Here is a 12,118-nt window from a genome sequence, read left to right on the forward strand (position 1 = left end):
GCACAGCCTTTCGCCTTCCCAATATGCCTGGGCGTGGGCCGTGGTGTAAGTCACCAGGACGGTGTCTGTGGCTGATGTCCCGCTGCCTGGGATATACATGTGGGGCTTGAAGTGTGCATCTGGAGATACGGGTTTACCGGGGATCCTGGGAGGCCCCAGACCACCTGAGAACCCTGCAAAGAAGAGCATTCCAGTCACTTTTCCCACCGAGTCAGTGAGCTCCTCGAGGGTCCCCGAGTGGACCCGGTGGGGGTGGGGGCAGAAGGAGGCCTGTGCTCTCGCCACTTCAGTTTAGATCTCTTGGGAGCAGATCTGTGGTTCGTTAGATTCCCAACAGGGTTTGTGACTCTAGAGTCTCAAGAACCACTGCCCCAAAGCCCGAGTTCGTTGTAATGTGAGTTCTTCTTGCCTTTGCTTCCTTGAAGCTCCCACCACCTCTGTGTTGTTTCCACTTCCCGCTCTGTGTTGGTTTGAGTTGTGGGGCGAGGACAGCATTTGTTTTGCCGGCGCAACTGTGAACTGGAATCCAAAGAAATAAAAGGGGGAAGTAAGCGTCAGACTGTGGGTTACGCCCCAGCCCACAAGCCAACTGGGGAGCATTTGCTCAATGCTTTCTCAGCACCGCTACCCGCGGGCAGCCCCGCCGTCAGTAGAGCTGGGTCCTGGCGGTTACCTTGGCTAGGCTTAGCGACACCTGTGTTCTGCCATCGGGGTGTTTGTGGTGGAGAGTCCCTATGGACTTCTCCCTGTGACAGAACAGAGTCCATCCCCATCCTCCGGAAAGGGGCACATCGCTGGTGTTCATTCCTGGGAAAACCCTGTGACCTTGCCATGTGCCGCTCTTCCTCGTTCCCCTGAACCCGCAGCCTTTCTTGCCTCCTAGCTTCCGAGAGGTGTGGTTCTTGGTGCCCTGGCCTTTCTGCCACCTCCCCGGCTCCCCTGGATTGAGCCCTGTGTGTCTGGGAGAGCCCAGAGTGTCCTGTAGACACAGGTGTGCAGGTGAGGGTTACACATGGCACATACCTGGCTCGGCTGCCCATGTTGAGCCAGGAGACAGAAGGGACGCAGCCCAGCAGGAGTGGGGCAGGAGTGGGGCGAGAGACCGTCTCTGGGTGCCCTGCAGTTGTGTGGAGCCAGAAGCATGGAGCCACGAGATTCGCTAGAGAAGGGAGATGGAACTGGAAGCGGCTGTCAGAGGGGCCACCTTGGCAACCAGGAAGGCACTGCACTTGGGTGGGGAGGAAGCGAACAAACGCAGCAGGGGAGCCTCCGGGGCCCCACATGGGTTCACCTGCAGGGAGGGGATGGCCTGTGTCCCTCCCATCAGCCATCACCCATCACCCGTGTGTGATTCAGAGCACACCTCCCAGCTCTCCAGTAAAACAACTTTCCAGAACCTGGTGCCTGGCCGTGGCCTGGTCTCCTCACGGGCGCACCCAGCACAGTGGCACACAAAGCGCTTCCATCCTGTGAGAGGCTTTGTGCGGGCGGCCCCGAGACCACAGCCATGGCCGTGCATTCCGTCATGGAACCTGACAGCGTTGGTGAGCCCAGGACACTCATCTCGACGCTGCACCAGCGGTGGAAAAATGACACAACCGGGAGTACACCAGCTGTGGAAAATAACCTCCAAGGAGGTGGCTTTTACACTCATTTCCTGCTTTTTTGTCTTTTTCCAAAAGACGTAAATGATCAAACTGTTTCAATCGAATTGCTTGGCGTCTCCGGGAGGGGATTTGTCGGTGGGCCGCCCCGTCCACTGCAGGGAGGGGTGTGTCCTCCGTACTGAGTCCTTCGTCTACCCAGAGAGGAGGAAGTGAAACTTGCCCTTGGCCAGGTCAGCTCCCTGAGGCAAGGTTAGATTTTTGTGGTGATAAAGTCAAACTGGTTTTGCGGTGTCTCCGCCCGCCCCCCGACACCTGTGTCAGTCATCATCTTGACCAAACTTCTAGAAACCGCAGATGGATTTCTCCCAGGGCGTTTATTAGGAGACCCTGAAAACTGGCTGTTCTATTCCGCTTGTCGTCACAGGGCTGTCACGATTTCTGCGGCCTCTGCCACCGCTTTACCTGCCCCTCCCAGAGTCACAGCCAGGCCACCCCCTGCCTCTTATTTTTTATCATGGCTTTCTGTGTCCTTGTTCTGACGCCTTGGGTTGGAAACAGCGTTGAAATGATGGGGAAAGTGTGCGAGTTTGAGACGGTCAGTATGCAGGGAGATGGGAAGGAAAAAGGAATCAAATGAGACCTGGGTTGTTCCTCTCTCCACTGCCATTAGAACGGGGTCAGTCCCTGCCCTTGCCCCACAAAGTCCTGTAAGATCTTGCCCTACCCATTCCACCCCGGAGGCCACCGTGCTCCGTGCACCTCTGCCCTGAACACACCCCGCTCGCCGGGCTTCCAGCCCCTGCAGATGCTATGCTGTTCCTCTTCCTGAAGCTCCCTTTCCCAGACCTCCTCATCGCCCTCAGCTGCCGGCTCAAATACCATCTCTCCAGGACGTCCTTCCCTGCAGCCCCGTGCAACCCATCATCCTCTGTCTCCATGGTGTTTCTTGAATCAGAAGCAGTTTGTTTTGGCCAGGCATGGGGGTTCACACCTATAATACCAGCACTTTGGTAGGCTGAGGCAGGAGAATCGCTTGAGCCTAGGAATTCAAGACCAGCCTGAGGAACATAGTAAGGCTTCATCTCTCCATTTTTTTTTTTTTTTTTAAATCAGCCGGATGTGGTGGTGCACACCTATAGTCCCAGCTACTCCGGAGGCTGAGGTGGGAGGATCGCTTGAGCCCAGGAGTTCGAGGCTGCCGTGAGCTATGATCGTAGCACTATAATACTCCATCCTGGACAACAGAGTGAGAAACTGTCTTGAAAATAAAGGAAGAAAAGAAAAGAAACAAGTTTATGTTCTTGTACACTTGTTTCTCATTATTACTCTAACTGAACATAGGTCGCATGAGAGGAAGGGCCCCGGCACATAAGAAACACTGAGGCACTCGATAGATAAGTAATGAATGATGCATGAATGAATGAATGAGTGATGAATGAATGAATGAATGCAGGCCTTGGGCTGGGCTAAGAATCCAAGCTGGAGGCATTCTCACGTGGCCGTACCATGCTTCTGTTCTGTGGTTCCATTTTCTCTTTCCATTGTTTTTGTGCCTGTTTTTGATAGAGCCCGTGCGTAAGGCATCCCAGTGCCTCTGCCTGCCCCTTCCCAGCAACATGGCTGTGGCTGCACTCAGAGTACCCCTCTGTCCTGGCCACCTGTCTCCCACTAGAGCCTGTGGTGGTGTCGCTGAAGAATGACAAGGTTTGTGCATTTAGAAAGGAGAACCTCATTCCTCATAAAGGGTTGCAGCCTGCGGGTGGCTATCCTGACAGGTTGGGAAGGAGAGCCTCCTGCCAGAAGCCAAAAACAGATGCTTCAAGAGAGGGGCAAAGGCAACAAGAATTTATGGATATTGGTGGCCAAATATACATATTCAATCAGCTGTAGGGGGAGTCATAAATATTTATGAAAGGAGAAGCGTGCACATTCACATTTAAGCCTTATGCTCTTTCGTGGTCCCATGTTAAAAAAAATGGTGGCAATGGCATGATTCGAGGGTGGGGTTTTCTTTCAGCCACCTGAGACATCAGAGGGGAAGCAGGGGACATGAAACCCTCACAGTGCATCCTCTGTAGACTGGCCAGAAACACTGTGTGGTTGGTGGGTTCCTGTCAGGCAAAGAGAAGGAGCAGCGTCTGGCAGTGGTGGAGGCCTTTGAAAAGGAACCCAGCTTTTTGAGATTCAGAAAACTTTGCATTCAGCAGCGCCCTTTTGATGCAAGAAACTATTCCCAATTCTCGGGATACTGTCAGCACTCGGCACGTGGTCTCTGTTATGGTGGGGAAGGAAGGGGAGTTGGCTGGAGATGGCCATGGGCAGTGGCCATCAGCCATGGGGGCAGAAGCAGCCCACGGTGGCCTCAGGCCCAGGGAGAACTTCCTAAGGGGCCAGAGTGAGCTGTCACAACTGGTCCTGGATCCACCATAAGAACGAAGCCGTGGGGTGTGGTGACCTGGAGCCATCGGTGATGGCTGTAGCAGGGACGTTTTGCTCAAGCTGTGGGAGGTAGGGAAATAGGCGTGTCGGGCTCTGTGGAGAAGTTTCTAAGAGAAAGAAAGAGGAGTTGCTGTGGGAGGCAAAGCAAGGGAGGGTGCTTGTTTTAGGAGTGGAGTGGGGTCTGGAATAAACCCAAAGAGACTTGAAAACTAACAGAAATAAGGAAGCTAGCAAGTGCATGGGGCGCATTGGGGTGGGAAAGAATGGTGTGGAGGGACTCTCTGTGAATTGGGAGAAGACGCACTTTAACTTCCAGAAGAGGAGGAGTTGATGGACAGTGTGCATTGGATGGGGTCCTGGGGGGTTCCTCCCAGGCAGCCCCAGAGCCAGAGCCTGTGGCTGTTAACGTGGGAAAGGGAAGGAGGCTGGGCCCATTGTCCAGGTGCCATGTGCAGAAGGCTTCCCTTCTAGTTTTGGGACGTGTTGGGAAGGAAGCAGGATGGAATAAACATGCAGCAAAAAAGCCTGAATTGTATTTCTTTGTACTTTATAAGAATATTCCCCCCCGCCCCTTTTTTGAGACAAGGTCTTGCTCTATCCCTAGGTGGGAGTGCAGTGGTCTGATCACAGCTTACTGCAGCCTCGAACTCCTGGGCTCCAGCAGTCCTCCCACCTCAGCCTCCCAAGTAGCTGGGACCACAGGCACGTGCCACCACACCCAGCTAATTTTTTGGTTTTTTGTCTGTAGTAGAGACAAGGTTTCACTGTGTTGCCCAGGCTGATGTGGGACTCATTGAACTCAAGCAATCCTCCCCGCTCAGCCTCCCAAAATGCTGGTATTATAGGGGTGAGCCACCATGCCTGGCCAAGAATGTCTCTTGAAACAAGTTGCCAAACTCTAGCCCCCAGGTCTGCTATTCCTGTCAATGGCATTTTGTTGGAACTCAGCCACGCCCATTCCCATATGCTTTGTCTGTGGCTTTCAGGCCTCGTGTGTCCCACAAAGCCAAAATTACTATCTGTCCCTTTATAAAGTTCAGTAACCCTGACTGAACTCATAGTGTACTCACTTTAACAAAATTCCAGCTGAAATCAGGATAGTGCCTCAGTTCACTGAGTGTTTCCTGGTGTACCTGTGTGCCCATAAAAAGAGGAAGCTACAGGGATCAGGCTCATGGAGCTAGAGCCTCCTGCTGTGAAATTTTTCTATTGCTAACAATTAGTGGGCACCCAAAATTTGCCCTTTGAAAATATGCATCAATTATGCCTTGTTGATGGTACGGGTGGTTTGTAACAAACTAAACCAGGGCTGGACTCAGTAAAAGTTGTGTAAGTGGAGCCAAAGTGAGTGAGGGAAAGATGCCTTCATTCTTGGTGTTGGAAGTGCCGACCTCTCCATTCATCCAGGATCCATGGAAATGGGACCCTGGCTGCCCCTGGATGGAGTCCAGGCGCTCTCCTTCCCAGGAGCCAGAGAACACCTGTGTTTCCCAGGACGTTGGGGACCTGTGCTCAGTTCCCCTGGGGAGAGAGCAGTTTTGATCACTCGTGCCAGGAATGACTTGAGTCAGAAGCAGGTGACTTTGACATGTTCTGTTACCTAGAAAATGAGGCTGCTTTGGAGCCAGGCAGCTGTGCACACAGCCAGATGGGCTTGATGTGTGCGGAGTAGCCACGAAAGACCTGAGTGGGGACACTGAGTGACTTCGTGTCAAACCCTGTGGTGGTCCAGCGCACCTTCCCAGGACCGCAGATGAGGCTCCCACCCCAGCAAGAAAATTAGGATCTGATAGCCTACCAGCTTAGTACACACCCTCCCGACACGTGAATACACACCTGTATGCTTTTTACCTGCTGAAACGAATCTAGCAACATTTCATTTTTTAAAACAATTTATTTTGAATATATCCAAATTCAAATTGAAACAGACCTTCTTCTGAAATATATAAATAGTTGATATGGAGCGTCATCCAGACCAGTATTACATGTGGTTCAATTCCCAGTGCCCTGTGGGGCTCACAGCATCGGGAAGGATGCTGGCCGAGTGCCAAGAAGTTTGCGTTTGCCCCTGTGCCTGTCACTTCCAGCTGTGGGACCCAGGACAAGCCTGGCGTCTGCGGGCTTCTTGTGCTTATCTGTAGAACAGACGCCTTGCAGCCTACACAGCAGGGAGGAGCTGGGGATGGGCGCCCGGAGGCAGCTCTGGCTGTGGCATTTCTAGGTGTGAAACCCACTTCGCCTCTCTCAGCTTCTTCTGTAAAGTGGGTTGAACTCAGGCTGTGTTTTGTGGGGTGGCTCTGGGGAGTGGAGGAGCCCAGTCAGCAAGCCCTGAGTTTCTAGTAGCTTCTACAAAAACAGAAACGGCCACCAGGTCCTCAAACCTCCCCCTTCTGGCCAGCCTCGTTGGTAGCCAGCTCATATCTAGGGGGACATCAGAATGATCTGTCGCTCATAGTTCTTTTTTTTTTTTTTTTTTTTGAGACGGAGTCGTTCTGTGGCCCAGGCTGGAGTGCTGTGGTGCTATCTCGGCTCACTGCAAGCTCTGCCTCCCAGGTTCACACCATTCTCCTGCCTCATCCTCCCAAGTAGCTGGGACTACAGGCGCCCGCCACCACACCCGGCTAATTTTTTGTATTTTTAGTAGAGACAGGGTTTCACCGCGTTAGCTGGGATGGTCTCGATCTCCTGACCTCGTGATCCGCCCGCCTTGGCCTCCCAAAGTGCTGGGATTACAGGCGTGAGCCACGGCGCCCGGTGCTCATGGTTCTTTTTAAATTGCATGGATTGAGATAGTGGGGGCCCACCTGGAAGGATCGTGAGTCACCTACTCTGGCTGATGCATGCCACACGTCACCAAAAAGGTCACCTTTTTGTATTGTTAGACTCCCCCTAAGTAAACTTAAAATGTACCTTAGAATACTCAGTCTAAAACAGCTGGGCTCGCTTTGAAGCAAGCAGCCCAGCCGACTGCATGAGCACTAGCAAGATGACCCAGCTATCCGCACAAAATAGTTGGCCAAACAGTGCTGGCAACCAGCCTCAGGTGCTGAAGCAGAGCGTAGAGAGAAAGAGCACCAGGCCTGGTGACTTTCCTCTCTTCTTAGCAACTCGCCTGTCCAAGGGCCCACGGGAGCCTCAGAAATCGTCTCTGGGCTGCCTCGGGCTGCTTTGCCCTGGAAGCCAAGCCTTTCCCGTTGTTGGATGAGAGAAAGCTTGAAGGGTGGTGGTGAGCTGTGCCTTCTATGGCAGAGGAGACTCAGACAAGAATCAGACCCAGCGTGCGGCTCTCCTGCCTTCCTGGTGACGTCATCCTGACTGACTCAGAGCCGCACGCTAACCATGTGTGGCCTCATTTATAATTAGGATGGCGCCAGAGTCGCTCGCATGACACCCAGTGGCAGTCATGTGACTTGGCACGGTGTGCAGGACTAGCAGGCCTGCTGGCTTGTGCTAGCCAATTTGATTTGTTTCTTTAAACCAGAAATGTGAGTTTGACCCCAGCCTGGGGTCCACCACGTATATTAGGCTATTGAGCCATATGTTCAGTTCCTGTCCCACCAGCCACTGTCCCAGCAGGGCTGTCTTTCCTGTTACCTCCCCTCTGACTTCCTCTGTGGTTAGTAATCCCTGTCCTAAAGACACAGTACAAAGTTCTTGCCGCTTTGGCGTGGGAGCAATCCCACCAATTGTGGAGACTGTTTTCTCGTGTTGCACAGTCCTGGGGGAGGTCCGTGGATCTCCTGATCACTGTGGTTCGTGGTGGTACACCCTCTGTCTCTGCCCCGGGCCTCTTCTGTTCTCTGTCTTCTTCTCCCTGGGGGGTCTGTGTCTGAGTCCACCAGCCTTTGTCCCTTCTGCCCGCAGTGCTCTCTAACTGGCCAGTGTCAGCCCTGCACGCCCAGCAGGTCCAGCTCGCCCTCCGTCCCTTTCAGCCTCAGGCTATGGTGTCTATTTGGTGAAATGCATTCGTTTCTCTCTGGCATCCCCAGAGAGTGGGAATGGTGACAACTACAATCCATATTCACCCTGTCTGTTAGCTTCCCGGGGCTACCAAGACAAATGCCCACAAACCAAGGGGCTTCAAACAACAGATACTTGTCCTCTCACTGTTCAGGAGGCCACAGGTCTCAGTCAGGGGTCCCAGGGTGGCCCCGTCTGGAAGCGGTGGGGGAGAAGGTGTTGCAGGCCTGGGCCCTGCTGGCTCAACCCTCCTTCCATTCCTTGGCTTGTGGCTGCATCTGTCCAGCCTCTGCCTCCATCTTCACAAGGCCTTCTTCCCTCTGCCTCTGTGTCTGCTTTCTCTTCTTATGAAGACGCCAGTCATTGGTGACTTCCCCTAATGCAGAAGAACCTCATCTTAATTCTCTCTGCAAAGACCCCATTTTCAAGTAGGGTCACGTTCTGAGGTTCTGGGTGGATGTGGGCTTTGGAGGGAGACACTGGTGAACCCAGCACGCTCTGCACATCATCTTTTCTCTCCCATGAGCCCTGGCAGTGATCAATTTCAGGGGACATTTGGTAGGCCAGGGAACATGGAGAATAGAGAGCCCATGGCCATTCCTGCGCCATCTGCTGGAATTCTGCGGGGAGCAGAGCCTGCCCCCTCCCTACACTGTCTCACACTGTACCTCTTCCTCCGCAGGCCCTACTGAAGATGGACTGCCAGGGCCTGGTGGTCAGACTCATCCAGGACTTCGTGCTCCTGACCACAGCCGTAGAGGTGGCCCAGCGCTGGCGGGAGCTGGCCGAGAAACTGGCCAAGGTCTCCAAGCAGCAGATGGACGCCTACGAGTCTCCTCACCGGGACAGGAACGGGGTTGTGGACAGCGAGGTGAGCCGCGGCTGAGCTTCGAGCTCACTGAGCCCCTCTGTCCCTTGGCTCCTTGGACCCGTGCAGTGCAGCTGTAAAAAGGTCTGCCTCGTGGCATTTCCATGAGGGTGAGATGGGTGGAAATGTGCACGCATGTGCCCAGCACTGGGTGCGCCTCACTGAGTGGGAACCGTCCTCCGGATTGGTTGCCATGAGCCCTGGCTTTAGAATGTCCTTCCCACACAACATGGGAAAGACAAGCAGAACTGCCTGTCCCTTGCTTTAATTTTGATCTTAAATTACCATCAATAGGATTGAATAATGCAATAACGCATACACAGAGGCCTTTGTGAGCTGTTCTGGGCTGGAGTGATACCTGGTACGTTACATAACTTGGGCCGAAGCCGGTGTGGCCGGGCTGTTGCTCAGAGGTCCTTTGTATTCTTGCATGTTTGTGGAGGGCACCCTAGTAAGCTTCCTGGAAGATAGTTCAGGCTTGCAAGATCCAGGAAGCAGGAAGTCCCAAGCGCAAGGCTGTGTTTTATGAATGGGATGAATTTCCAAATGAATGGCACAGAGAGAAAGTGCCATAAGGATTGTAAGGAAAGAGAAATCCTTTCTGATGATTCATTTGTTGTGCACCTACTCTTGCACAAAGCCCTGCTTTTTTCCCTCTGGAGTGTGCTGACCCCAGCCCCGAGATGGTTCCACTGTTTTTTCTGTAGGCTTGTTCACTCACGAAAGAGTGTCCCAAATAGTCACTACAGAAGCTGCACTAAGTAATAGGAACAAATCTCATTCTGTCTCCTAATCTTTCTTCTTCTCTCCCTCCTTTTGTTTTTTACGACTCCACCTCCCAGGCCATGTGGAAGCCTGCGTATGACTTCTTACTCACCTGGAGCCATCAGATCGGGGACAGCTACCGGGATGTCATCCAGGAGCTGCACCTGGGCCTGGACAAAATGAAAAACCCCATCACCAAGCGCTGGAAACACCTCACCGGGACTCTGATCTTGGTGAACTCCCTGGACATTCTGAGAGCAGCCGCCTTCAGCCCCGCGGACCAGGACGACTTCGTGATTTGAGTGGGTCCCCTCCCCTCCTGCTGCTCTGGAGTGCGAGCCCTCTTCTGCCCTGAGTGCACTGCTGTCACCGCGGAGCTGAAGAGGGAGGAAGGGGTGGCTGCTCAGACAGATTCAGGGCCCGCCAGCTAGGCCTGCACCCATCCTGTGCCACCCTTCTCCATCGAGGGAGAGGCCTGAAGGGACTGCCTATTGCAGGTCGTTGCCAATCACATCGCTTTCTATTTGTTAAGGGTAAATGTAAATTTAAAATCACTTTTCTAAAGAATGGGGGGAAGGGATCTATGAGAAAGGTGGTGTCTAATTTTTTTATGGACCATAAAGGTTTAAAAGAAAACTTAATAGGGGCACAGGCTGTTGAGGTTTTTATGTTGTTATAGGCCTTTTTAAATTATGTTAGAGATGTATATAGGTATTTAAAGGTCACTGGGGGCATTTCTGATTCCCGGCCACACTTTGCATTTCAACACTCAGCCCAGAAAGACACTCGTTGGGTTGTTGGACTTCTGTCACTCCCTACACATCAGAACGTGAATCACGTGGGAAAAAGTGGCTCTTCAGTAAACGGGTACAGCTCATGCTTTCTGAGAAGGCCCGAGCTCCTGCTCCCTACTCGGATTTCATTGTCTTCCGAGCTTTGCCTCACGCGTAGTGAATGACCATCCACAGAACATGTGACTCTTTGGTGAGCTTTGGTGGGCAGAGTGAAGTCCTGCGTTAGCATGTAGGTGCCCTGAGCTGTTTCTGCCAATAGATTAGAAAGCAGCCGTGCCAGTGTGCATTTAGTCTTTGACAAGAACAATGCCATTTGAGAGTGAGGTGGTCCCGCTGCTACGAGGCCATTGTACTGTTTTTTCCTTGGGGTCAAAGCAGTGCTTCCCATAGAGTTTGCTGCCTCTTCTGTGGACAGGAAGAAAACTTCACGAGCGAATCAGAGCCTTGGTGGCCACCGACTCTCGTGCTTCTTGCAGATGCTGTGGTTGGCCTCACAAGCAACGCCTTATGCTGATGTGCACAGGTGCCAGCTGCCATTTGCCAAACTCCGCACTTCATTTCATCTAAGGCTTAACCCCTCTTCCTTCCTGGTATACCTGCATCTCCTCGAAGAAAGTAATAGTTTAGATGAAACCGGTTTTTGTACAATGTAAAGGTCATCTGAGCAAGATGAGCATTTTGTAAAAATGAAAATGTGTCTCACATAAAATCAGGAACTTGGCACAGTGTTGCATTAATAACTTTAGGGTGCAGACATGCTGTGTGAATCTCACAATGCCTCATAGATGTCACGTCTTAGAAGGGAGCAGGAGGAAGGACTGATACCCAGCAAATCAGTAGAGTGAGGTGATCCCCAGCAACGTGCCAGGACACACCTGTGTGCCTGCAGTTGTCAGGGGCCATTTGGGATCCCAAATCTCATTCTCTAAAACTGCTTTCCTGAAACATGTTACTTCCTTAGTGTAATCAATGTATACTCCCTTACTGGCCTGAAACGTTGTATAGCTACTTATTCAGATACTGAAGACCAATAGACTGAAAATAAGAACAAACACTAGCTATTTTATGCTGCAAGAACCAGGACACACAATTCGCCAATCATCCCACCATGTAACCTTCGATTGTGCTTCTCAACTCCACCCCATAATTTCTCCCAGAGATCATCTATCACCTTTTCCCCAAAGAAGATACAAAACCAGTTGCACCTTAAACCATGGATATTTTTTCCTCAGGGGCTTTAAATAGTTTCCTATGCAACGTGTCTTGTAGCACAAATAAAATTCTACAAAAGTTGCAGTAAATTTTATTTGGATATTTTTACCTGTTAAGTGTGTGTGTGTTTTCTGTACCCAACCAAACTTTAAATAAAACAAAAATAAAACCTCATGTATTTATACATAGACCAATGGCTGCCTCCCCAAAATAGTCACCCCTAGATGACAGCATGACAGCTGGTGTGGCAGGTGTCTATTTTCTTGCTATTCATTTCATTTGCTCTTGAAACAAGAGTCACTCAGTCATCACTAACCAAATGGGAATTGGTGTCACGCCAGGCACCCAAAGGAAATCACATCGATGCCTTGCTTTTTTCTGGGTCCTGAGAATTGGCAACCCCAATCCCGCAATAGAAAGTTTAGGATGGAGTCATTTGTGTGTGTCAGGCGTCAGCCTCGAAGTGCTGATTG

General features: G+C 51.8%; 1 protein-coding gene across 6 annotated transcripts in view; it reads left to right on the forward strand.

Annotated features, from left to right (window-relative positions):
• SH3BP4 (SH3 domain binding protein 4) overlaps nt 1-11,817 on the forward strand; it is a 102,445-nt gene extending 90,628 nt beyond the window's left edge. For 5 of the 6 annotated variants that reach the window (XM_023228763.1, XM_031936549.1, XM_031936550.1 and 2 more), the window contains 2 exons: nt 8,689-8,877; nt 9,717-11,817. In XM_023228763.1, coding sequence (XP_023084531.1) covers nt 8,689-8,877; nt 9,717-9,941 — 414 coding nt within the window. In that variant the 3' untranslated portion in view covers nt 9,942-11,817. The remainder of the gene's footprint in view (nt 1-8,688; nt 8,878-9,716) is intronic. The other variant, XM_023228764.1, reaches the window with a different exon arrangement.
• The last annotated feature ends 301 nt before the right edge of the window (nt 11,818-12,118 follow it).

This window comes from Piliocolobus tephrosceles, chromosome 11 (assembly GCF_002776525.5).
Source record: "Piliocolobus tephrosceles isolate RC106 chromosome 11, ASM277652v3, whole genome shotgun sequence".
NCBI lineage: Eukaryota > Metazoa > Chordata > Mammalia > Primates > Cercopithecidae > Piliocolobus > Piliocolobus tephrosceles.